The sequence below is a fragment of the Notolepis coatsorum genome (assembly GCF_963971535.1).
Source record: "Notolepis coatsorum genome assembly, chromosome: 7".
NCBI classification, from domain to species: Eukaryota; Metazoa; Chordata; class Actinopteri; order Aulopiformes; family Paralepididae; genus Notolepis; species Notolepis coatsorum.
This window is the reverse complement of record NC_140171.1, coordinates 15,296,671-15,321,785: the sequence shown is the minus strand read 5'-3', so window position 1 is coordinate 15,321,785 and position 25,115 is coordinate 15,296,671. Positions and strand designations below refer to the sequence as shown.

At 42.0% G+C, this 25,115-nt stretch overlaps 1 protein-coding gene across 1 annotated transcript; it reads right to left on the bottom strand.

Annotated features, from left to right (window-relative positions):
• Window positions 1-1,775: 1,775 nt before the first annotated feature.
• On the bottom strand, window positions 1,776-7,112 carry LOC311231973 (uncharacterized protein). Its single transcript, XM_084318618.1, has 2 exons — window positions 6,989-7,112; window positions 1,776-3,215 (listed from the first exon to the last, which is right to left on the bottom strand). The coding sequence occupies exons 1-2, from the start codon at window positions 7,092-7,094 to the stop codon at window positions 2,263-2,265; spliced, it is 1,059 nt and encodes a 352-aa protein (XP_084174744.1). The 5' UTR covers window positions 7,095-7,112; the 3' UTR covers window positions 1,776-2,262.
• Between the last annotated feature and the right edge of the window lie 18,003 nt (window positions 7,113-25,115).

Genomic DNA, 25,115 nt, shown 5'->3' with positions numbered 1-25,115 from the left:
GAAAGAATGGTACTGTCAGTTAAGTAAACATAGTGGGTGATTGAGAAGATGGGTATGTGTGATTGGTGAACTTAGATTTTTTATATATTTGTATGTTGTATTGAGATGTATTGTTGTGCTTTAAGTGAACATATATGTCTTGAAACATGATTGAGTAGATGGGATGTGTGATTGGTGAACTTAGATATTTTATTATATAATATTTGTATGTGTTATTGAGGTGTATTGTATTGTTTTATTGATTGTATTGTATTTGTGTGGACCCCAGTAATAGTAGCCTATGCCTGTGGCAATGGCTAATGGGGATCCGAATAAACTAAACTGTAGTGTACCCATTCTGCAATCTGTTAAATAAAGTTTTTTAAAGTTTTCATTCATTCATTTCATACAGTCTTGGACTAGTCGTAACGTGTATCATGTAGCTTGTTGATTTTATTGTGTTATTAACACAACACATTTTTATTGTTGCCTCTTTCTTCCCTTTTTAGCACTCTCGTTCTTTTATCTATTTTTAGTGCTGCTTATATTTTTTTTGTATGCCGCTTCTGTACAGCACTTTGTGCGCCTGTGGCTGTTAAAGCGCTTTATAAATAAAGCTGGATTGGATTGGATCAATTCTGAAATTGGGCGTAGTTCCCCTTTCAGAATACGAGTGTGAGGAAAAAGAATTCAGCGACTCAAGTTCAAGTTTTGTTTTATTTGTCACAGGTTCTGTATGAGCCCCCTGAGAATATTCTTTGTACTGGTATGAAGCACAAAGTCCACAGATGAATGTTCTAAAAATAACGTTATTTATTGATACAATTAAAACCAATGCGTTTTCAGCAACATGCCTTCACCAGGGTTCCATGTAAGATAAGATATTCCTTTATTGATCCCCTTGGGGAAATTCAGGCATCATAGCAGCATGGGGGAAGGGGGGGGGGGGTACACGGTACAGGTAGTAAAAACAACACAAGCAGTGTAAACAAATAGTAAATTTCTAACTAACTGAAATGTATATTCACAGTGTCACATAACGGAGTACATTAAACACAGAGTACAGGGTACAGACTAACAGGTCAACAATAAGATCACTCTCTTAGTCAGTGATGCACAGATAGACTGGCACACAATAGATATCTGCCCGATTTTATTCGGCATCCAAGTATTTGAAGATACTTGCCCGATTGTAGAATTGCCATTTTTGTGACCTTAATACAGGTAAAATCTTGCTTAATGCACGTGCAAAGTTAACAATTAGGATAATACTGACAAATAAATGTCAGTTAATTCCTCCTTTAATCTGACTTTATATCTCACAAGCAGCGCTGTTCTGCCCCGAAGACACATAATATCACTACATTATCTGAAGATAGGCATGTGTCCAAACAGGCATGTGTTCAACCATCCATATTGGCAGATATCAGTAACAGCTAGAGCCGTGAATCTTCACTGGCCTCACGATTCGATTATGATTCAGCTGTGCATGATTCGATTTGATTCTAGCAGCCAGACCCCTCAACAAGCCCCCCCCCCCCCCCCCCCCATCACTGACTGATGAACTGTGAATGCTACACAAAAATATTTATAGTTTTTAAAGTCTAGTTCAAGTCTATATTTTGTGATTCTGTGTGAAGGGGCGACTAGCAAAGTAAGATTTTCATTGTACCGACTGTTTAACTCGACATATGACAAATAAATATCTTGAATCAACATAAATACATATAGTATAGGCCTAGCAAAAAATAAATTCATTCTACAAAACAAAACCTACTTCTTTACCTGAGCTGTAATCACACATTTCAAGCATCAGTGACGTAACTTTTGGAATGAATGCTTTTGTTCCTGGAAATAATGTTCATCTGGTCCGCTAGCGTTAGCGGTTTACAGTGACCGCAGCCAGCATGTTTTGATCATCTCATGTTTGCTATTAAGTAAAAACAACAGTTCCAGTGACTATCGAATATAAATATATAATATCTGTGAGTTTTGCCCATCCCTACCGCTCTTTATCAAAATCCGCTGTTTTGCGAATGATTTCGATTTAACCTTAAAATGGTTAAAGACACGTCACAGTCTCTTTTACGGCTATAATCCATCGTGTTTTCTCACTGCATCGATCCAGAATCGTCCACATCGTGATGCATCTTAAAATCCGAGAAATGTCCACACCACGACTAACGGCCTCAGAAAAACAGCAGCGGTATCAACAGAGTTGTGTGGGGATATACAGGATACTGATCCTAGACCAGCAGAGTTTTGATTGATTGATACTTGTGGCTACAGAAGCGGGGCGACAGAAACCACTACACCTGAACCAGGGCACTTGTGTACTCCTGAACTGGGCATCTGACTAAGACGCTTTCCGCATGCGAGGCAGACATACGCTTTCCGGTGTGTCCTCTGGTGAGACTTGAGGTACCACGACCGATGGAAACGCTTCCCACAGTCTTTACAGCCGAAAGGCATTTCCCCGCTGTGTGTTCTTTCGTGTTCCTTGAGGTGACCAGAGTAAGTGAAACCCTTTCCGCATTCAGAGCAGCGGTGAGGTTTGGCTCCAGAGTGAGTTTTCGCATGGCAAGCTAGATCCCCCTTTCGCAAAAAGCTCTTGTCACAGTCGGGGCAAATGTGAGCTCTCACCCCGGTGTGTATAAGCCGATGGTCATTTAGGCGGGTCTTTGAGGCGAAACCGTTCCCGCAGTCCAAGCACCGGAATGGCTTTTCACCTGCGTGTAGTACTCTGAGGTGAGTTTTCAGACATCCAGAGGAAGAGAAGCTCTTGCTGCACTGGTGACAGTAGTATGGTTTCACCTCTGAATGTGCTTGCTGGTGTCTGTTTAGATGTCCCCGTCGGAGGAAACCTCTCCCACATAGGGTGCAAACGTGAGGCCTCTGTCCAGAGCTTTCCGGGACACCTTTTCTGCTACTTTGACGACGGTCAGGGGTGTCAGTCTGTCCCCGGGAGGCAGCGTCCTGCAGGGAAACAGCCATCTCCTCGGACGGAGAGACCCTGGTGGTCTCTGGAGGAGTTGAAACACTCCCCTCGCTGTCTGAAGACGTAAGATCCTCTGGCTCCAGTACTGGAGGAGTTGAAACACTCCCCTCGCTGTCTGAAAACGTAAGATCCTCTGGCTCCACTGGAGGAGAGACCCTGGGCCTGGTGGTCTCTGAAGGAGTTGAAACACTCCCCTCGCTGTCTGAAGACGTAAGATCCTCTGGCTCCATGCGACAACCTGAAATGACAAAAAGGACTTTTCAGGAAACAGGTGACTGTATTATTACTCACTGATTAAACGTGACAGGAACAAAACAACACAGGTGGTTGTTGTGCGAGGTTTACGTTTAGGGACGTGATGGAATGAGATTTTGATGGCAGGATTGTAGTCCGAGTAATTATCACTGTTTCACGTAGCTCAACGCGTCAGACCCATGGAATGTACGCAAGCTAGCTCTCCATTGGTTCTGAAGGCATGTTTTGTAAAATGTCTGCATGCACTCTAGAGAAGGGAATAGCCTATATGTCAAGCATGTTCATATTCCAACAGCTAAAGGAAAGGACATGTTACATATTATGCATAATTGATGCTCGTTGTTTGGCGACACCTACAGGTGAGAAAGTACAGGTTAACAGGAACTGGGAAAAACTGCTTTTTCCTTTGATGCTTCAAACACCAGGAATGGCCTCCAACTGACTCCGACTCTCTCACTGCATATAAAAAGGAGCTGGAAGTGGCATTTATTGTTAAAATAAGTGTTAAATAAGTGTTAAACAGCCATCACTGATACAGTGACTAACGTTGCAGCACTGCTTATGTGGCTAATTGGTTCCACTTGCACTGGTAAAAAAAACTTGCGTCTTTAAAAAGGTGCTGTAAGTGGTCATTATTTTGTTTAAATAAGTGTTAAATAACTACACTGAAAGCCATCACTGGTGGTTGGTCAGGAACATGAATGGCAGAGATGGACTACCTAGTGTATGCGTCTGTTAAAGACGCCGGTATTCAATATAGACATTGGAATAGGTTCCATAGGACTTTCAGATATGTTCCCTTGGGAGGACGAACACTAGGGGGTGCTGCAGGACAGTCAGACTGGTGGTCAGTGTATCAGGTGACGGTCTACACAGAGACCACTTTATCGCCGTATAAGCACAGACTTTATGGAACATGCGTGCTAAAGCCAGCCACGGCTAGACTGTTTAACGTGAACTTGACATTGTTGTATGCGCCGTGGCGGCGGACTTTGATATGCACGCATGCTCGTTAAGGTACACCCCGTGCTTTTCCTTGCCTCTGGAGTACAGCCCTTTTATTTGTTACTGTACACTGTGGTGTTAAATTCCTTAAGTAAAGGGAGAGACTGATAATTGGATTCACTGTGTGTGTGGTTAATGGTGCCTTACTGTCCAACTTCTTTTAATACCCTGTATTCCACTAAGCGGGGTAGGTGCTAATTTCAGGTCTCCTACAGAGAAAAAGTTATGGTACTGCTTTGGGGAGAATTATACCAACCACTACTTCCACCGGGTGTGAGGGGGTGTGGGACGTACTAGGGGGGGTGGGAGTTTAGGGAGTACTGAGTATTGCCCTTAAGAGGCGGGAAGGACCAGTACGCAAGTCCTAGGTTAATAAATCCTAAGGCCCTATATGCCGCCCTTGTCAACCTTAAACCTAGTACTCCAACACTACAGTCGGGGGCCCAGCCGGACTTAGCTCTGCCGGGTTCCTACTATCCGGTGCCAGTAGAATATCAACCTCACTAAGTAAGGGATAATGTATCTGCTATGAGGTCATTGTCGCAAAATAATTGACCGACACAGAGTTTAGAATACCAAGGCGCCTCGCAGAGGTGTTCTAAACGTCAGTGAAGGTCAATTATTTTGCGACAATGACAGAGTATAGGCTATACATTATCCCGCTTATTACATGGCTAACTTACTAACAATATACCTAATTCATTTTACACCATCGACAAGACGAGATCAAATGCAGACGCAGTTCTGTTCCGTCGCTCCGCGCTGTCATCGCCGGCAGGTGTGTCTGATTGGCTGCACTGATGCAGTGTGTGTCAGTGGGCTTGATTGCTACAGCTGCGAACAGCGGTCATCTGACGAGCGCTAGTATTGACCAATCACAATCAAGCATTTCGGCAAATGTTAAAACGCCATGTAATAAGTAGGGATAATCCACCCTTCTACACTAGGATGGCTTAGAGTAGACGACAGAGTACAGCAACTTGCAATGGGCCTGGTCTACAAGATACTTAAAGAGCACCTACGGGAGGCTGCCATTCGAAACTGACCACCTAAATGTCCAACCCCCCACCCCCTCCTAATGTACAGTCTCCATAGCTATAATATAAAATATAGATTTAGCTCTACAAACAACGTGACGCACAGTGAAAGTTTGTAATGGAAAGCTAAGCTGGCGTTCCAGCCACATTCCAATGGCCGTGAATGTGATAACAATTGTGTGTATTGAGCCGTACTGTATTGTACCCATTCTGTAATCTGTTAAATAAAGTTGTCATTCATTCATTTAATTAATTCATGGGTCTCCCAATCCCTCCACTCTGCAGTAAGCATAAAATAAATGTCCTGGTATCCCTTCCCACTTCATCCAATCAGGAGAGAGAACTATAGATTAGGTATTTCAATAAATCTTGCCAAACCAGTTTACTGCTCTGGTATTATTTTACTCTCTCTCTTGATTGGATAAAGTGGGAAGGGATATCAGAACATTTATTTCTCGTTTTTAACATTCACTTAAGAGTTAAGACACTTTAAACACTACACCCTATTTCTATCTATTTATTACTAAAATAGTTGCACTACATCCACACCTCATTTTAGCATTTAAAAAAAATATGCATTGTTTGCATGTTGTACTTCATGTTGTACTTTAGTTTGTATCATGTGTACTGTTGGTCTTCATTTTTTTTTTTACTGTATACAGAACCAAGCATTTCACTGTAATGTACCTGTAATGTACCTTATATGTGACAAATAAAACAAAAATTGAAACTAGTGCAGAGTGGAGGGACTGGGAGACCCATGTTACTGACCAAACACTATATCAGTGATGGCTGGACAAGATATGCCTCCTAAAAAGTGTGTAAACGTCGTATGTCACAAATGTAACAGTACTATATACCTGTATGTCATGTATATCCCTATGCGTGCCATAAAGGTCATGATGTCATGTATGTTATTATGTTGTCTCTATGAATTGAAAATGGGGGACCCTGATGTAAACAAGACAAACGTCTTTCTCTCTGGTCTGCATCCCCTTATAACAATTGTGTGTATTGAGCCGTACTGTATTGTACCCATTCTGCAATCTGTTAAATAAAGTTTTCATCCATTCATTCAGCGTACGAAGCAAACGCTCGCTCGTAAATCGTCAATCGGAGGCAGCCTCCAGGAGAAACACATACACCGGAAATTCGACACCACACACACTTTAGGTCGGCAGCAGTAGTTCTTTACCAGGCTTTATTATCTCACGGAGATACAACTGGAAACGATCGAGGTTAATGAATACATATAGGACTTTGAATGGGCCCTAATAATGGCAATGTAGCAATAGAATTTAAAAAGTTATAGCCATGCAAAGAAGGGGTACTTCTCCATAGACAAATAGAGCTGGCAATCTATGGTATATCATGAATTTAACCCATGGCACCCCCAAAGTGTTAACAAACAAAAAAAAACTCAAGATTTTTTTATGTTCTCTCTCAAAAGTAGCGCACCTTCGGAACAGGGTCCAGCTCGTCTCTATAACGTAAATACAACACGTGGTATTTCGTTCACTATTAGAGCAGAGCACTATGATCTGTAAGCTGATTTTTTCTTTTTACTGTTCATTCGTATTTATTGTGTCTGTGTGTATGAAATTATTGCTAAATTGTGTCTTGTTTTGTTAGTATGCTCGTCCTCGATGCAAATGAGGGTATAATAACATCAGCGTCACATGAGTTGAAATAAAGGTTTTAAATTCAAACTTACCCGGCATCGAAAATCCGTTGTGGTTGTCAATGTCGAATACTGGACGAAGGTTAGTTAAAAATAAATAGCCCTGCCTCGTTACTCTGAAAGATAAGCGGAGAGCCATAGTAGTATCGACTGAGGCGCGTTGAAGACAGTTGTCTCCTTCTAGAGCGACACGGTCCCTTTAAGCGTCTTTATCGAGCTAGCTCCTCCCCCTCCCTCCTAGATGCAACCGAGGGCGGTATCCATAGTGACAGCAGCTGATCATAATAATAATAATAACTTTATTTATATAGCAGCACCATTCATAGTTATACAGATTGCAGTGCTTCTGAAGTGCTTTACACAAAAAACGAAACAAAATAATTATAAACACTCATAAAATAAGGATGGGAATGATTAGACATTAAAATAATAAAAAAAAATGGTAATAAAACAATTAGATGAGATAAGTAAAAATAGCAAAATAAGACAAACAGTAAGACAATATCATAAGACAATAAAAAATTACAAATCGTAAAATAATGATACACATTATAATAAAATATTTAAATAAGACAGTCAGGACAGATGAATGAATGAATGAAAACTTTTAACAGATTGCAGAATGGGTACAATACAGTACGGCTCAATTGTTAAGGGTGTGCAGACCAGAGAAAGACGTTTGTCTTGTTTACATCAGGGTCCCCCATTGTGAAACCATCACAGTTAGGACAGCTGAAACCACCACAGTCAGCACAGCTGAAACCACCAGTCATGAGGACAGCTGAAATAAAAAATAAACATAATACTTCATTTAAAAGCTAGTTTTAAAAAGGTAAGTTTTGAGCAGTCTTTTTTTGTTATATTGTTTACACTGCCCATTTGTACTCTTCTACTGTACTATATTTGTATTACCTGTATTATGTCTCCTACTATTACACTGCCCATACCTGTCCTGTACCAGAACCCCCCCTCCCCTCTCTGGTAAACAGGAATACCCTGAAGACTCTGGCAGGAGCACTCATTCAAGGGTACTACGACTATGCTTGCACCTCATGGTACCAAAGCACCTCAAAGGCGCTAAAAACAAAATTACAAACATCTCAAAACAAACTGGTCAGACTACTGCTTGACCTTACTCCTAGAACCCACCTCACCCCTGCCCACTTTGACAACCTAGGATGGCTTAGAGTAGACGACAGAGTACAGCAACTTGCAATGGGCCTGGTCTACAAGATACACTACACGACCAAGGTACCCATGTACATGTCAAAATACTTCCCAAAGGTCAGTGATGAATACCACGATCACAACACCAGAGGGAGCTCCACAAATCATGTTAAACCCAGATTCGGCCCAAACAAGGGACTAAACACGTTTCGCAATTATGCCACATCAATGTGGAACGCCCTACCCAAAGCTGTAAAAATGTGAATCACTACCCACTTTCAAAACCACTCTCAAGGAACACCTACGGGAGACTGCAATTCGAAACTGGCCCCTGTAAATGTCCTAACCCAACCCCCTCCAATGTACAGTAATTTTTTTTTTTTATTTCATTGTTTTGTATTTCTAATAAAGTCCTCAAAAACAGCATTTTTCTACCTCAAGATCTCGAGCCGTTTTGAGGCTGGGCTCCAACCACTGTGTGCAGCTCATCATGAGCCTGATGCCACACAGCCACATTATCATGCAGCGGTGTCTCTCTGACATCACAGATCAGCACATTTTCAGATGACTCAGTTCAGTGAGGGTGAATATTGTGAGAGGAGAATTGGAAGAATGCGCCAATATGAGAATTAGAGACATAGATCATATTAATATAAGTCCACATATCTCCATGATTCTTTCTGATTTTTTTGCTTTTATGAGACATGACGAGACGCGGACAGGACTGAAATTGACCAGGAACAAAAAAAATAAAAACGAAACAAAATCGAAAGCAGGCAAAAAGAAAGTAAAAAGAAAAAAAACAAGATACAATGGGGCGGCGTTTACATGGGAGTAACTGAGGTGCTCACCTCAGTGAAGGAGTATTTCTTCAGGATCAGTATTTCTTCAGGATCAGTCTGGGTCAAGGGATGTGAGTGTTTATGTATGAGATTAGCGGTTGCCATCTATCGTAGAAATTGCCAATTGAGCCTCTTAGAGAGTACTTTACCTTTTCACATTAACTTTTTAATATATATTAATATATACTTTTTAATATATATTTAAGATTTAAGATATTTTACTTGTCTGAAACTTGTTGTGAAAATAAAGACATTAATAAAAAATAAATGAGATTTGGACAATTATTATGATTTAATAACATACAATTCATACAATTACAACACAGTGTGTGTGCGCATTTGTTTGTGGGGTTGTGTATACTGTATGATCAGTCCTCCAGCTCATCTTCACTCCCCATCAGCACCAGCTCATCTTCCTCATCTCCCCTCTCTCTCTCTCTTGACGACCCAGGGGTTAAACCCCGGCCTCTGCCGCACTACCAGACGGTTAACCCTTTCACTGCGACAATACACGGACGGTTAACCCTTTCACTGCCACACAACAGCAGGTTTGAACCTTTTAACCCGTCGGTATTGTGATAGTAAAGCGGGTTAACCGTTTTGGTAGTGTGGCAGTGAACGGGTTAAACCCTGGTCTACGCCTGCGCAGGCCTGATGTCCACCGTCGCTGGGCAGCTGAGGCTGCATCAAAGTCTCCCAGAGCGGGACCTTGGGTGGAGAGGAACATGAGCCCCTGGAGGTGAGCGGTGGTACTAACACTTGACCGCCAGTCGGGTCTTGACTCATTGCTTCATGGTTGACAACAAGCCACGCTCGCACACTGCAGTGGAGGCCGGGAGAGAATGTCGTATATTTATCTAAATAAAACCTGTAAATTAAACAATAGAAATTATGCACATATATGAAATAGCAAAGAACTAGGTTATTTTCTCTTAGAAAAATAGAGACTCACAGCCATGCCAAATCACCTGTTAGGTTAACCATACATTTGAGTCAACAAGAAGGCTGTTAACTGGCCTCAGTCGAAATGGATCAAAATGACCCATATAAGCATTACGGGAAGGATTAAAATCATCTAGCGGTTGATGGAAAAAGCCACAGGAGAACTCAGTCAAAAAGCTAACAGTGCACCCCTTCAGCCTTCACTTAGCAGTTATAGGAAAGGCCCAGAGGGCCATAAAAATAAGAACAGATCAAATGGCAAACATATGACACATCTTCCTCCACAACGAACAGGGATGGTGCGCCAAATAACTAAACTTTTAAGTCAAGAAGTGACGGCCTGAAGGCCAACATCCGAGTTCTGTTTACTTTAGCTAAGCAGACCAAACAGGCCATTCTGTGATACCCACTGTTAAGTTGAGTGGGTACTATATTTCCATCTGTATGAGGGTCGCATTCAAGGACACTTGGGTAAATCATTCTAAAAGGAAACTAGTTCATATCCCCTCTGTAAGGTCACCTTGTAACGCTGTTTCGCAAGACCCAAATCACTGAGAGGGGAGACCTTCTAGCCAATAGGAAAGCAGGCTCTCTGGGGTGACGGCACTGGATGGGGCAAGGGTGGGGGGGGGTTCTCTCTTCTCTATAAAACCTACAGGTTGAATGATGGAGGTGAGACAGAGACACGGAGACACCGAGACGCAGAGAGACACGCAGAGAGAACGGAGAAGCAGAGACGGAGAATCCACCCCACCAGTTCGAGAATAAGAGACGCCACTAAGAAGCCCTCCGGGAAAAGCTGATTAGAGATAGAAAATAATTGATGCTGTGAACCAGATAATTTAAGCTGTTGGATATTCCAATAAAACAACGGTCAGAACCGTTTTCACCCGCAGCGCTGTCTCCGCCTCCACGTGATTTCCAAAGGACCAATCAGATGAATGAACTCTTTATTATAACGTGATACAACAGCAGAGTAAGCAGCTATTCCACTATACATTAGAGAACGATCATATAGCTATAGAATCATTGAGAAGATACATTAATCTGGCGCCGTGACTGCCGGTCTGTACATCCGAACGGAACCCAGGACAAGGACACAACAGAACTTCAAAAACTCTCAGAGCAGAGCAACGACGCCTGACTACACCATCCTCGAGCAACAACAACCAGCAGAGGCCAAACGGTGAGTTGAAGATGTGTCTGTGTTGTCGGGGTTTGTTTGGGCAGATTTCGAACAGGGGTAGGGAATGGTTGCATTGGCGCGATCGAGTTAAACGATTGAGCGCACAGCCGTATCGGCACTAATGGCGCGATCGAGTTAAACGATTGAGCGCACAGCCGTATCGGCACTAATGGCGCGATCGAGTTAAACGATTGAGCGCACAGCCGTATCGGCACTAATGGCGCGATCGAGTTAAACGATTGAGCGCACAGCCGTATCGGCACTAATGGCGCGATCGAGTTAAACGATTGAGCGCACAGCCGTATCGGCACTAATGAAATGAAGGGGATTGGCGCGATCGGGTTGGACAATAATATAGTTCAGGTCGCGCACTGCTGAGGGGCGGGAGGATTGCGCCAGGTTAGGCGACAGAGACTCTTGTTTAGAATCGTAGGTTCAAATGCAATGACAATAACTAGAGACGTCTGGTTTGTACGTTGCTAAAGACAAATCGACGTCGTACGAATCCGTTTAATTCTTACGGAACAAGAGATCTGGAGCGCGTAAGGTAGTCCTCTTAAACCTCGGAAAAATTAGCACTTGTGCACTGGGGGGTTATAAAGAACTGCGCTTATGTTCGAACTAAAAAACTGCACTTAGAAGCGATGAGGCATTATATAAGGACTTTGGTATGTAACAATGTATATATGTTGTTTAGATGAAATAGGATGACACATGCATGGTATCATGGCTATAATCAAACGTACGTCATCATAACGCTAAACGTCGCGGATTACTATATTACAACCAATACGGAATAAAGCCGTTTTATACCCGGGAAACTACTGCTATACAAAGCAGGGCTAATACATTCTAAGCTACGTTGCAAGCTAACGGGGAATGCTTGGGGCTAATAATGTTTAGTACGACTGTTGTGTTGAGATGACGGAACTTATAGCTTCATCCATGGTGGCTGAAAGAGGCTACCAAATGATGCTACATGATGTGCAAGGTTGACCAGGGCTAAGAATGATTATGTTGCTGAATGGAAGTATGAGTGTAACTGTGTGGATGAGAGAGGATGTGTGTGAATGAGTCTGCTAGAGGTTATGGAGTGGATGCCGGTATTTTTTGTATTATTATGAACCAGCTGGTGGCCAAGGCTGCAACGGAGAAACCACACCCCTGTCCTGCCAGCATTAGCTGGCGCGACGGGACTAGCGTGTGGACGCTGTGTTGCGTTTTCGAGTGAATTGAATGAATGACATGTGAGATGGAACCTAGGAGATGTGTAATGTGCGTTGAAATTTTTCAAATCGGGGCTGTAGAAGTTTAAAAGTAATGTAGTAAAGATCAAAGAAAACGGGGATTTTAGAGCTGGTGACGTCATAGGGAGCGTCGGAGCTTGGGGTGCGTTAGATTTGGAATAACGGGGCTAGATCGGGAGCGTTAGATTTAAAATACGGAGCCGGCCGGGGCCAAGCGGGCGAGCATGCTAGAATGAGGATAGTAATATAGGTTCTGTAAACGGGGGCTTAATAGGATTAAAGTTATGTTACGGGGTGTAGCTGGGGTTGTGTAAACGTCGCGATGTGTTGTGCCGCTCGAGTCAACAGGACTGGGCCGTTTAGGAGAAGTGATGTTGGATGCTAAGCTAAGCTGGTGCTAGCGGCACTGAGCTAACGAAGCTAAGATGCTAAGCTACCTGTGCTAACAAAATAGCATGATTGAACTCTCGGGGAATCTCGCGTGTTGCTACTCTTTGCTAGTGCGGGATCTTAGAGAGGCGATGGACAGGTACTTCCGGTGTAGAGGGTTCTGGGAATTGTAGTTTTGTGGTTGAGGTAGAACGTCGAGTTGACGTCTTGGGGTGGTTTACGTAATGACGCACTTGCGGGGGAGGCGTGGCGCCTCCTACAGGAAGTGGTGAGTGTTGTGGTGCGTTGGTGATGGACAGGACGTTCCAGCGGAGGGCGCTGTTGCCTCTTTTATAGTTTCACCTTTACAGGTGGAACGGGGTGCAGTTGGCAGTGGAGAAGGGTTTGTAATTATTATAAGTTTTGAGTAGCGACCATTTGTGGGGATTTATAAATTCTTTATGTTCGGTTTTTTCTGTTGTTGATGATGGGGGTGTTTACTGGTTTGATTATAGGTCTGTATTTGTTATGGGCCAGGTGTAATGGCGCTGGTGGGATTGGCGTGAACCCCCCCCCCCCCCCTTTTTCCTCTGTCTCTCCCTCCCTCCTTCCCTCCCTCCCTCCCTCCCTCCCCCCCCCCCCCTTCCCCCCCCCCTCCCCCCCCCGCCCCCCTCCGCTCCATCCCTGTCTCCCGGCTTAACTTTGTGAGGGGACAGGTGCACAAAGGGAGTTTTTGTTTAGTATAGATTGCCTGATTGATTGATTGATTGAAAATTTTTATTAACGGATTGTTTAATGGGTACGATACGGTACAGCTCAATACACACAATTGTTAAGGGGATGCAGACCGGAGAAAGACTTTCGTCTTGTTTACATCGGGGTCCCCCATTTTCAGTTCATCATGGGTTTGGAGTATTGGTTATATTAATATAGTGTTACTTGCTAAAATAGGATTACATAAGGATAGATGGAATATTCATGGTCATTTTTTTGGTCTGATTAAAGTTAAGGTTGATTTAGACGGTTTTGGTAGTAGTTAATGTTGCATTGTGTGACCCCCCCCCCCCCCCCCCCTTTCCTCCCCTTAGTCCCTGGATCCCTGTATCCCTCCCTCCTTTTTTCTTTTCCCTTCCCTGTCTCTCCTTGTATTTCGCCATCCCTAGATTGCGGCGTGTTGTGGGCATTTGGTTGTAGGTTTATTTGTACTGCGTTGTTATTGTATATGTGAAGTAGGTACCGGATGGGCGCTGGCCTGTCTAGGTGCAGGTGGTGGTAGGATGATTTGTGATATTCTTGGTGTGGTAGAAGCTTGGGGTGATTCCGTTCAGGTTCGAAACTGAAGGGAGGACGCTTTGGGCTGTGAGTTGACGGTTCTTTGTGTATTCGGAGAACTGGGAGGATATTGCGGTGGCATAGTGCGGGTGTCCATGAAATTATTAACGTGGCCAGCTGTACTATGTGTCGGTCAGGGTTTTAGTGATCTAAGTTGCTAAAAGTTTATTGTTTTCCCTGATTAGGTGGTTGGTAGCAGTAGCAACACTGATTAATTTTTATTAAGTGTTGTGGGGGGTAATGGTTGTGTGTAAGGATGAATGAAATGGATGTAGTATGAGAAGTGAAGCGAAAGCGAATAATACATTTAGTCGATACGCTAATCGGAATAATACATTTAGTCGATACGCTAATCGGGCATTTGAAAGTAAGAAATAAGGTTAGGATGAACAGATTCATCAAGCAAAGAGAGATTAGAATCAGATGAAGGACCAGGTTTACAAAGGATTATTAGACAATGGATAGGAAGGGGATTAATGATTATATTTCCCAGGAAATCAGGAGGAGAGAGCACACAGGGGATTGGAAAACTCCAGTGTTCCTGTTGAAGGAACGGACAAAAAACAAGATAAGCTGTATCGTTATTTTTTCAAGCAAATCACACTGTGTCTCTTTAAATATATTAGTATAGTGTTGCCCGACATTTCCAATGCATAACGAAGAGTGGAAATAATAAGGGAAATGCCACTGTATTAAGTTTGGATATTTCTGCTTTCTTTCTATACAGATGCTCGGCCGGACAGGTGCTCTAACGACTTCCACAACCATCTAGGGAAAACGGCTTTAATGCGCCTTGGTATAAGTATGAATGATAAGCCAGTTATCAATCCTTGTCTGCACAGTAAAAATTTGACAGTGTGAGTGTTTTAACTCAAGTAAGTAGAAGTAGTGGAAGACAGAGAAACTTGTTTTTTCAAACGGTGATTACAAGAGTGTGTTGAAAGTGGAATGAATGACAGTAACATAGGAAGTTCACTTTAGTGGGACATTTGATAGGAACAACTGAAGCGTTAAATGCAGTAACAATAGGATAACAACAACAACGATATGGAGGAGGGCCTTAGTGATCGGGCCATTGGGGGGAGTAGGCCGAGGGCCTCTGCAGACATTTCCCAGATAGACTATACCAGTGATGATCTGATTGATTTGAATATGGACTTCTCTCATGTGACCAGTACGACAGAAGGACTTGGAATGATGACTTTGATTCCAACACAGGGGAGTGAACCAGTGACAACGGTGTTACTCCAACCAGAACCGATTCAAGCTGGAGTGTCCATTGCAGGCGACTGCGGTTTAACCAAGGGGCAGAAAAAGAGACTGAGGTTACAGCCGTCCCACGAAGTCCACTCTGGCCGGAGGGCTGGAACTGAGACCGACAGCAGGTATGGAATACACGAACAGTTTCTACAGCCCACCCGTTTCCCACATCCATCCTGCCCTCAGCACCAAAGCCAAGAAGGGAGGCGGAGCCCAACGGTGGGACGTCAAACCGCCCGTGCTGAGATGGGGGAAGAGGCAGCATACTATAAACAACAGAGAGCGTTTGTGACGGCGTTCGAACAACACGAGGCAGTTCATCGAGATCTGATGAAGACACAGCTGGAGATCGGTCAAGCCGCACACGAGACTCAGAGATTGGAACGGGAACTGGCGAGAAAGACTGTGCTACTAGAAGCGACAGCTGTTGAGATCATGCTTCGGGCGTCTGACCTAGGCCGCTGTGATCAAAGAATGCCCTGTGCTCTGTTGCCCGGACAGGGAACTGGGCCGCAACAGGGTGAACAGAACCGCAGGAGGGGTGAGTTTCCAGGCCCCTCCCAACAAGAGAAGGCCAGAGGAGAGGCAGCAGAAAAGGACAGGTATGCCCCTCTCTCCTCCAGGCAACAGGACATGCGACCAGAGGACAGGAGAGGGGTGGACCTGGAGAGGACGGTGGGAGGCCAGCCGAGAGACTGTGGGAGTCGTGGTAAACTGGGTGAACTGGAACCCCTGGGATGGCCGGCGTCGGCTGTGTGCTGGGGTTGTGGGGAGGTTGGCCATTTCGCTCGGTCATGTGACAAAGGGTGGAGGCCTCAGCAAACGTCCAGAAAGAAGCAAGAGTCCAAACAGGGTTGCTGGGAATGTGGAGAGTTGGGACATTGTCAGAGGGGGTGTCTGCATAGGTCATAGGTTAATTAAGAACGAGGCAGGAATGCACAAGCGGAGCTAATAGTGCTCGGGAAAATAGAGTTATTAATAAGTTAAAATGGGAAGAAGGACGGATTGGAACAAAAAATAGAATAAAAAATATATAGGAGCGTTGATACATTAGATTATGAGTGGAAGCGACTAAGATGGATGTGCAACTAACAGGGAGAGGTGAGATGACTGACAGATGCATGAGCCAATCGTACTAACAGTTAATTAATAGACAAATCATGGGTTTTCCTTTTTGCTACAGTGTGTCTGATCAACTCTTGCTGTGGCAGTGAGGAAAACGTAAGGGAGAATGGTATGGTGGACGATTTTTGGTATCTCCCACCTGTGCAGCCTGGCCCGGCTGCACAGATTGGAGAGAGAGAGAAAAATGGTCACCGCAATGGCTCTTGTGGTCATGTGAACTCTGAACCAGACGGTGTCAGAGAAGGGTTAAACAGTTGGGTTTTAGACAGGAACAATGGAACATATAATATTAGACAGAGTTAGAAACAAAGGACTATTTATAGTAGTGATTACAATACTTGATCAAAGGGTGGTCAAGGTTGAATTAAGGAATTAAAAAAAAAAAAAAAAAAAAAAAAAAAAAGGTCAACAACAATAGTATTATTTCATTACTTATTTTATTTCTTTTTGGATTTCTAATTTTGCTGTCTTAGTTTTGCGGGGGTATTTATGCCTCTGGATGATGGTTTAATTCTGTTGGATGGGTGTGTAGCATGTGGGCACTCACAGTTTTTTTTTTGTTTATTTTTAATTTTCTTTGTTTTTGGTTGACTATATTTTTTTTTGGAACTGACTGGCTGGGGGGGTTCTCTCGCCAGTCAGGGATAGCAGGTGGTGGTGACACGGCGAGACTGGTAGGAGGTCTGATATAATGAGCTGGGAACTGAGGATGGACGGGAGCTGGTTCATGGTTTGTTTTCCGCTCATTGAGGCTCCAGATGTAGAATCTGGAGGGTTGTGTCACTTTTTGGGTTATGATAAGTGTTGGGGAAACATATTTCTCTGTCTATAAGGAAGCTCTGTAGGTTGGTGGTCGCAATTTGGCCAGTTAGTGTTCATGTAGGGTGCAGACATGTGAATTTGATGATTGACTTGTGGGAGACTCTGCACCGGCTTGTTGAAAGCTGGCGGAGTGTGTGTGATGTGTGTTTAAAGGGACTGTGGTTTGTTGACCATGCACATAGGTTCTGTTGGTGATTGGCCTCGTCTAGAGCTGGCTGTCCGGACCGGGGAGCTGTCGGGAAGCGAGGTAATTGAAAGTGAAATGATGGTTATTCCACTGTCAAGGGTGGAGGTAGTTGTGTTGATCTTGAGATATTGAATCTAGTAAAACAGTACAGCACAAAAAGAAATGAGACAAAGATGATTTGATTGAATGTTAACGTAAGAAGCTGTGAAATACATAGATAACGAATTTGGAAAAAGAGTGTTGTCAAATACAGAACAGTAAAAATGTATCTGTGCGAAAATGAGACCTTCCAATCCATTGTGTGTTTGTAAGTAACAATCCAAAATGCAAAAAAGGACAGAGGGAAAATCGTTTCCTTCTGTGGAAAATCGGAGCAGTACCAAAAACTGCATACAACAAAGAAGAGGCTGTGGTTAGCACAAAATACAACAAGAAGAAAACAGTCAAAACGAGGTAGCCGTAAAGACCTCAGGAGGTTTAAACAGGGATAACTGACAGGGATGAAAGCGAAGAATAATTGAGGCCTCAGTGGTATTTTCAAGGAGAAGAGATGATTTATGTTTGCTTGTTTGAATCTCCCTCGATGTTTAGAGTGTTAATCTTTTGGGTAGGATGTATTAATCTTTTCTTGCAGAGTCAATTACACAAAACAGACACATTGAAGATAAGTAAACATGGATAAAATAGTCTAAACAAAAAAGCTGTTATTGAAAGAGTGTTTCCTTGTAAAAACAGGAACAGCTTTCTTAGTCTAGAGTCATAGTAATAACTGATATTGTGTGTGACTGGGGAAGAAGCCAACGGAAAGAGTGAATGATGATTTTGTAACTGTACAGACGGAAATGGGTTTGGTAGTTCGATTTGTGTAAATTTTGGATTTTTTGAATTTTTTGAAAATATTAGCAAAAATGATAATTATGGTTTAACATATTTAATTTAGAACATATTGGTGCTATATAGTGGGTTATGAAACCCACTAAGGGTGGATTGTCGTATATTTATCTAAATAAAACCTGTAAATTAAACAATAGAAATTATGCACATATATGAAATAGCAAAGAACTAGGTTATTTTCTCTTAGAAAAATAGAGACTCACAGCCATGCCAAATCACCTGTTAGGTTAACCATACATTTGAGTCAACAAGAAGGCTGTTAACTGGCCTCAGTCGAAATGGATCAAAATGACCCATATAAGCATTACGGGAAGGATTAAAATCATCTAGCGGTTGATGGAAAAAGCCACAGGAGAACTCAGTCAAAAAGCTAACAGTGCACCCCTTCAGCCTTCACTTAGCAGTTATAGGAAAGGCCCAGAGGGCCATAAAAATAAGAACAGATCAAATGGCAAACATATGACACATCTTCCTCCACAACGAACAGGGATGGTGCGCCAAATAACTAAACTTTTAAGTCAAGAAGTGACGGCCTGAAGGCCAACATCCGAGTTCTGTTTACTTTAGCTAAGCAGACCAAACAGGCCATTCTGTGATACCCACTGTTAAGTTGAGTGGGTACTATATTTCCATCTGTATGAGGGTCGCATTCAAGGACACTTGGGTAAATCATTCTAAAAGGAAACTAGTTCATATCCCCTCTGTAAGGTCACCTTGTAACGCTGTTTCGCAAGACCCAAATCACTGAGAGGGGAGACCTTCTAGCCAATAGGAAAGCAGGCTCTCTGGGGTGACGGCACTGGATGGGGCAAGGGTGGGGGGGGGTTCTCTCTTCTCTATAAAACCTACAGGTTGAATGATGGAGGTGAGACAGAGACACGGAGACACCGAGACGCAGAGAGACACGCAGAGAGAACGGAGAAGCAGAGACGGAGAATCCACCCCACCAGTTCGAGAATAAGAGACGCCACTAAGAAGCCCTCCGGGAAAAGCTGATTAGAGATAGAAAATAATTGATGCTGTGAACCAGATAATTTAAGCTGTTGGATATTCCAATAAAACAACGGTCAGAACCGTTTTCACCCGCAGCGCTGTCTCCGCCTCCACGTGATTTCCAAAGGACCAATCAGATGAATGAACTCTTTATTATAACGTGATACAACAGCAGAGTAAGCAGCTATTCCACTATACATTAGAGAACGATCATATAGCTATAGAATCATTGAGAAGATACATTAAGAACCATGTAGATCTCCATTAAAAACCCTTTCACTGCCGCACTACCAAACGGTTAACCCTTTCACTGCGACAACGCGGAAGGTTAACCCTTTCACTGCCACGTGACAAAGGGTTAACCCTTTCACTATACCACACTACAGAAGGTTAACCCTTTACTATCACACTACAGACCGTTAACCGTCTGTAGTGTGATAGTAAAGGGTTAACCTTCTGTAATGAAAGGGTTAAGATGACCTAGGCACCGGAACGTGGCTCTCCTCTCCTCTGGGAATACAATGAACCAAAAAGATGTATTCCTTCATATGCAAGATTTCAAGAGTTTTAATTGTCACATGCCCGCCTCGATTGTGCAAAAATACAAATAATAAAATAGAATAGACATGATAAAAAGTAATAAGAATAAAATACAATGCTAAGCTTAAGAAATAAGGTAATGATATACAAATATACATTTTAAAGTGACCTTTTTTGTAGTGTGTTTGTGTGGGGTGTGAGAGAGTGCAAGTGAGGATGTGGTGTGTGTCTTCATGTGTGTGTGGAGAGATCAGTGTTCTGATGGCCTGGGGGAAGAAGCTGCAATAGCAGCTGGTAAAACGTTGGCGATTTATGGAATGACCGTTGTTATGTGTCCAATATCCGAAATTAAAATGAACTGAACTGAAAATGAACAGACATATAAAATCACAGTTTTTCACATTAGGATCTAACATCCCAAAAGGCCACCTTGTTTATGGTTATTGAGTTTTAGTAGAATGGAAAAGACATGAATGATGAAATGAGCACATAAAGTGCAGACAATGACATACTATAAAATCACAGTTTTTTACAGTACAATAAAATAGTTCTGGATTACTGTTTAACAGTTCAAAGTCATCTTTACCTTCTGTTTGGTATCCACAGTTTAAAACCTGACAGTCTTCCCTCTTGTTTGACCCATCAAACCTCCCACTCAGGGCAAACCTCCCACTCAGGGCGCAGTTCTAGGCCTGGGTCTTACAGTGTTAAAGCCCGACAGTCTTTCTTGCTTGATACCCACACAGTTTAATACAGTTTCGAACCTGTAATAAAAGCAATAGACAGAGTAAAATAGTGCAGTGCAATACAAATAATGATAAATAATAAAGACACCAAGACTTGGTCTGTAAAGCCTTTCACATTTCCTGCTCACTGTCCCAAAACGTCCCGCCCATCTGTGGGAAAACAGTAATTGACTAGTATGGATGTCCAACCTCGGATATATACAATAAAAGAATAAAACATAGAGAAATAGTGCAATGTCAATCACAGAGAAATAGAAGAGTATAATAATGTAAAGTCAGTCAAATGCTTTGGTAAAGAGCCTTTTAAAAATGTCTAACGTATTGGATTCCCTAATATTGTTGGGTAATATGTTCCACAGTTTTGGGGTGTAGTTTACAAAGGCTGCATCACCGATCTTCTTATGACTCTTTCTGGTGACCTCTAATAGACCTGCATCTGATGATTGCAGTGTTCTGGCGGGTGTGTAGTTTATTAGAGAGTCAGCAATGTAGCTGGGTCCTTGTCCATTTAGAGCTTTGTATGTGAGGAGAAGCACCTTAAAATCAATTCTAGAAGTTACAGGAAGCCAGTGTAGAGTAGCTAAGACAGGATGTGGTTAAGTGGTTAAGATTCCTAGATTATTTGCTAGCATCTCTCTTTTTGATTTGGGGCCAACAAGTAGGACTTCAGTTTTGTCCTCATTCAATTTGAGAAAGTTATTATTTGTTTATTGCTGACAGGCAGTTGGTAATGGAGTTTATGGCTGTTGCATCATTTGGTTCAGCGGATATGTACAATTGTGTATCATCCACATAGCTGTGGAAATCTATACCATACTCTGATGATGTCGCAGAGCGGTAGCATATACTGTAGAGAGAAAAGAGTAATGGACCTAAACAGCTGCCTTGTGCAACCCCGTAGTGGCTTTCATGTTTCTCTGGTGTATGGCCTCCTAGACTAATATAAAACATCGTTCCTCTGATATGTTTTGACCCAGTTCAACACGCAGCCAGATAAACCAATATGCTTTTCAAGTCAATTTATTAGGATGTTGTGATCAATGGGAAATTCAGGCATCATAGCAGGCATCAGGCATCATAGCAGCATGGGGGAAGGGGGGGGGGGGGGGGGGGGGGGGGTACACGGTACAGGTAGTAAAAACAACACAAGCAGTGTAAACAAATAGTAAATTTCTAACTAACTGAAATATATATTCACAGTGTCACATAACAGAGTACATTAAACACAGAGTACAGGGTACAGACTAACAGGTCAACAATAAGATCACTCTCTTTCAGTCAGTGATGCACAGATAGACTGGCACACAATAGATATCTGCCCGATTTTATTCCCCAATTGTCACATGCCCGCCTCGATTGTGCAAAAATACAAATAATAAAATAGAATAGACATGATAAAAAGTAATACGAATAAAATACAATGCTAAGCTTAAGAAATAAGGTAATGATATACAAATATACATTTTAAAGTGACCTTTTTTGTAGTGTGTTTGTGTGGGGTGTGAGAGAGTGCAAGTGAGGATGTGGTGTGTGTCTTCATAGATATATATAGAACACTAGATAGCTTGCCCGCGCTGCCGGCCAATGGAGAGCGACGTCACTGAACCGCCGCCATCTTGGGAGAGTCAGCCTTGAGTGAGAGTGAGTGAGCTGCACAGACAAAAATACTCAGTCATAACTCGCTGAAATATTGACGGATTTACAAACGGTTTGGTTTATTACAAGCATTATTAACGTGGCTATGATTCAAGCGGTTTGTAAAAAAAAAACATCTTTAAAATATTTTTTATAAGTATGCAGTATCATAACTACATCTTTGATGTTTATAGCAAACCAACCCGTTTGTAAATCCGTCAATATTTCAGCGAGTTATGAGTATTTTTGTCTGTGCAGCTCACTCACTCTCACTCAAGGCTGACCCTCACAAGATGGCGGCGGTTCAGTGACGCTGGTGACTCCGCCTTAAGCTATCTAGTGTTCTATATATATCTATGTGTGTCTTCATGTGTGTGTGGAGAGATCAGTGTTCTGATGGCCTGGGGGAAGAAGCTGAGTCGGAGACAATGCTGCAATAGTAGCTGTAAAACATTTGCGATTTATAGAATGACCATTGTTATGTGTCCAATATCCGAAATTAAAATGAACTGAACTGAAAATGAACAGACATATAAAACAGTTTTTCACATTAGGATCTAACATCCCAAAAGGCCACCGTGTTTATGGTTATTGAGTTTTAGTAGAATGGAAAAGACATGAATGATGAAATGAGCACATAAAGTGCAGACATACTATAAAATCACAGTTTTTTACAGTGCAATAAAATTGTTCTGGATTACTGTTTAACAGTTCAAAGTCGTCTTTACCTTCTGTTTGGTATCCACAGTTTAAAACCTGACAGTCTTCCCTCTTGCTTGATACCCACTTTGACCCTTCGAACCTCCCACTCAGGGCAAACCTCCCTCTCAGGGCGCAGTTCTAGGCCTGGGTCTTACAGTGTTAAAGCCTGACAGTCTTTCTTGCTTGATACCCACACAGTTTAATACAGTTTCGAACCTGTAATAAAAGCAATAGACAGAGTAAAATAGTGCAGTGCAATACAAATAATGATAAATAATAAAGACACCAAGACTTGGTCTGCAGTAAAGCCTTTCACATTTCCTACTCACTGTCCCAAAACGTCCCGCCTATCTGTGGGAAAACAGTAATTGACTAGTATGGATGTCCAGCCTCGGATATATACAATAAAAGAATAAAACATAGAGAAATAGTGCAATGTCAATCACAGAGAAATAGAAGAGTATAATAGTGTAAAGTCAGTCAAATGCTTTGGTAAAGAGCCTTTTAAAAATGTCTAACGTATTGGATTCCCTAATATTGTTGGGTAATATGTTCCACAGTTTTATAGTTTACAAAGGCTGCATCACCGATCTTCTTATGACTCTTTCTGGTGACCTCTAATAGACCTGCATCTGATAATAATAATAATAATAATAATAATAATAATAATAATAATAATAATAATAATAATAATAATAATAATAATAATAATAATAATAATAATAATAATAATAATAATAATAATAACTTTATTTGTATAGCACTTTTCATACAGAGGTTGCAGTTCAAAGTGCTTCACAACAGTAAAAAATACAGGCATAAGCAAGCATAAGAACTAAAGATAGACAGGTAGCAAGGTATGGCAAATCACAGTGTTTCACATTAGGATCTAGCATCCCAATAGGCTCTCCGCTTACAGTTTTCAGTAACACAAATAGTAAAAATAGTTTAAAATGATTCAGTTTAAAAATAGTCAAAAAATTATAAAATAGAACGGACATAAAAAATACAGGCATGAGCGAGCATAGCAAGGTATGGCAAATCACAGTGTTTCACATTAGGATCTAGCATCCTAATAGGCTCTCGATTCAGTAATACAAATAATGTTCTGGCGGGTGTGTAGTTTATTAGAGAGTCAGCAATGTAGCTGGGTCCTTGTCCATTTAGAGCTTTGTATGTGAGGAGAAGCACCTTAAAATCAATTCTAAAAGTTACAGGAAGCCAGTGTAGAGTAGCTAAAACAGGATGTAGTTAAGTGGTTAAGCTTCCTAGATTATTTGCTAGCATCTCTCTTTTTGAATTGGGGCCAACAAGTAGGACTTCAGTTTTGTCCTCATTCAATTTTGAGAAAGTTATTATTTGTTTATTGCTGACAGGCAGTTGGTAATGGAGTTTATGGCTGTTGCATCATTTGGTTCAGTGGATATGTACAATTGTGTATCATCCACATAGCTGTGGAAATCGATACCATACTCTGATGATGTCGCAGAGCGGTAGCATATACTGTAGAGAGAAAAGAGTAATGGACCTAAACAGCTGCCTTGTGCAACCCCGTAGCGGCTTTCATGTTTCTCTGATGTATGGCCTCCTAGACTAATATAAAACATTGTTCCTCTGATATATGTTTTGATCCAGTTCAACACGCAGCCAGATAAACCAATATGCTTTTCAAGTCAATTTATTAGGATGTTGTGATCAATGGTATCAAAAGCTGCACTGAGATCTAATAGGATAAGGATTAAGGATGGAGATTGTATTTGCATCAGAGTTGAGTCTGAGATGACTAATTACCTTTGTGAGTGCAGTTTCCGTACTGTGGTATCTTCTGAAACCTGACTGAAAGACTTCTAAGATGTTGTTTTCTTTAAGATAGGAATTTATTTGGCCTGAGACTATTCTTTCCAATATTTTACTGATAAATGGTAGATTTGATATTGGTCTGTGGTTTGCCACTGTGTTGTTATCCAATTTAGGTTTCTTTAATAGAGGCTTTACAACAGCTGTTTTAAAGGCATCTGGGAAGACCCCATTTTAAGGGATGTGTTTATAATGTCCAGGACTGGACTGGAGACGCTATCAAACACTCACTTAAAGAATTTTGTGGGGATAGGATCAATATCTGAGGTTGTGGAGTTTGCTTCAGTTTTACACAGTTTGCTTAGTGTGATGCA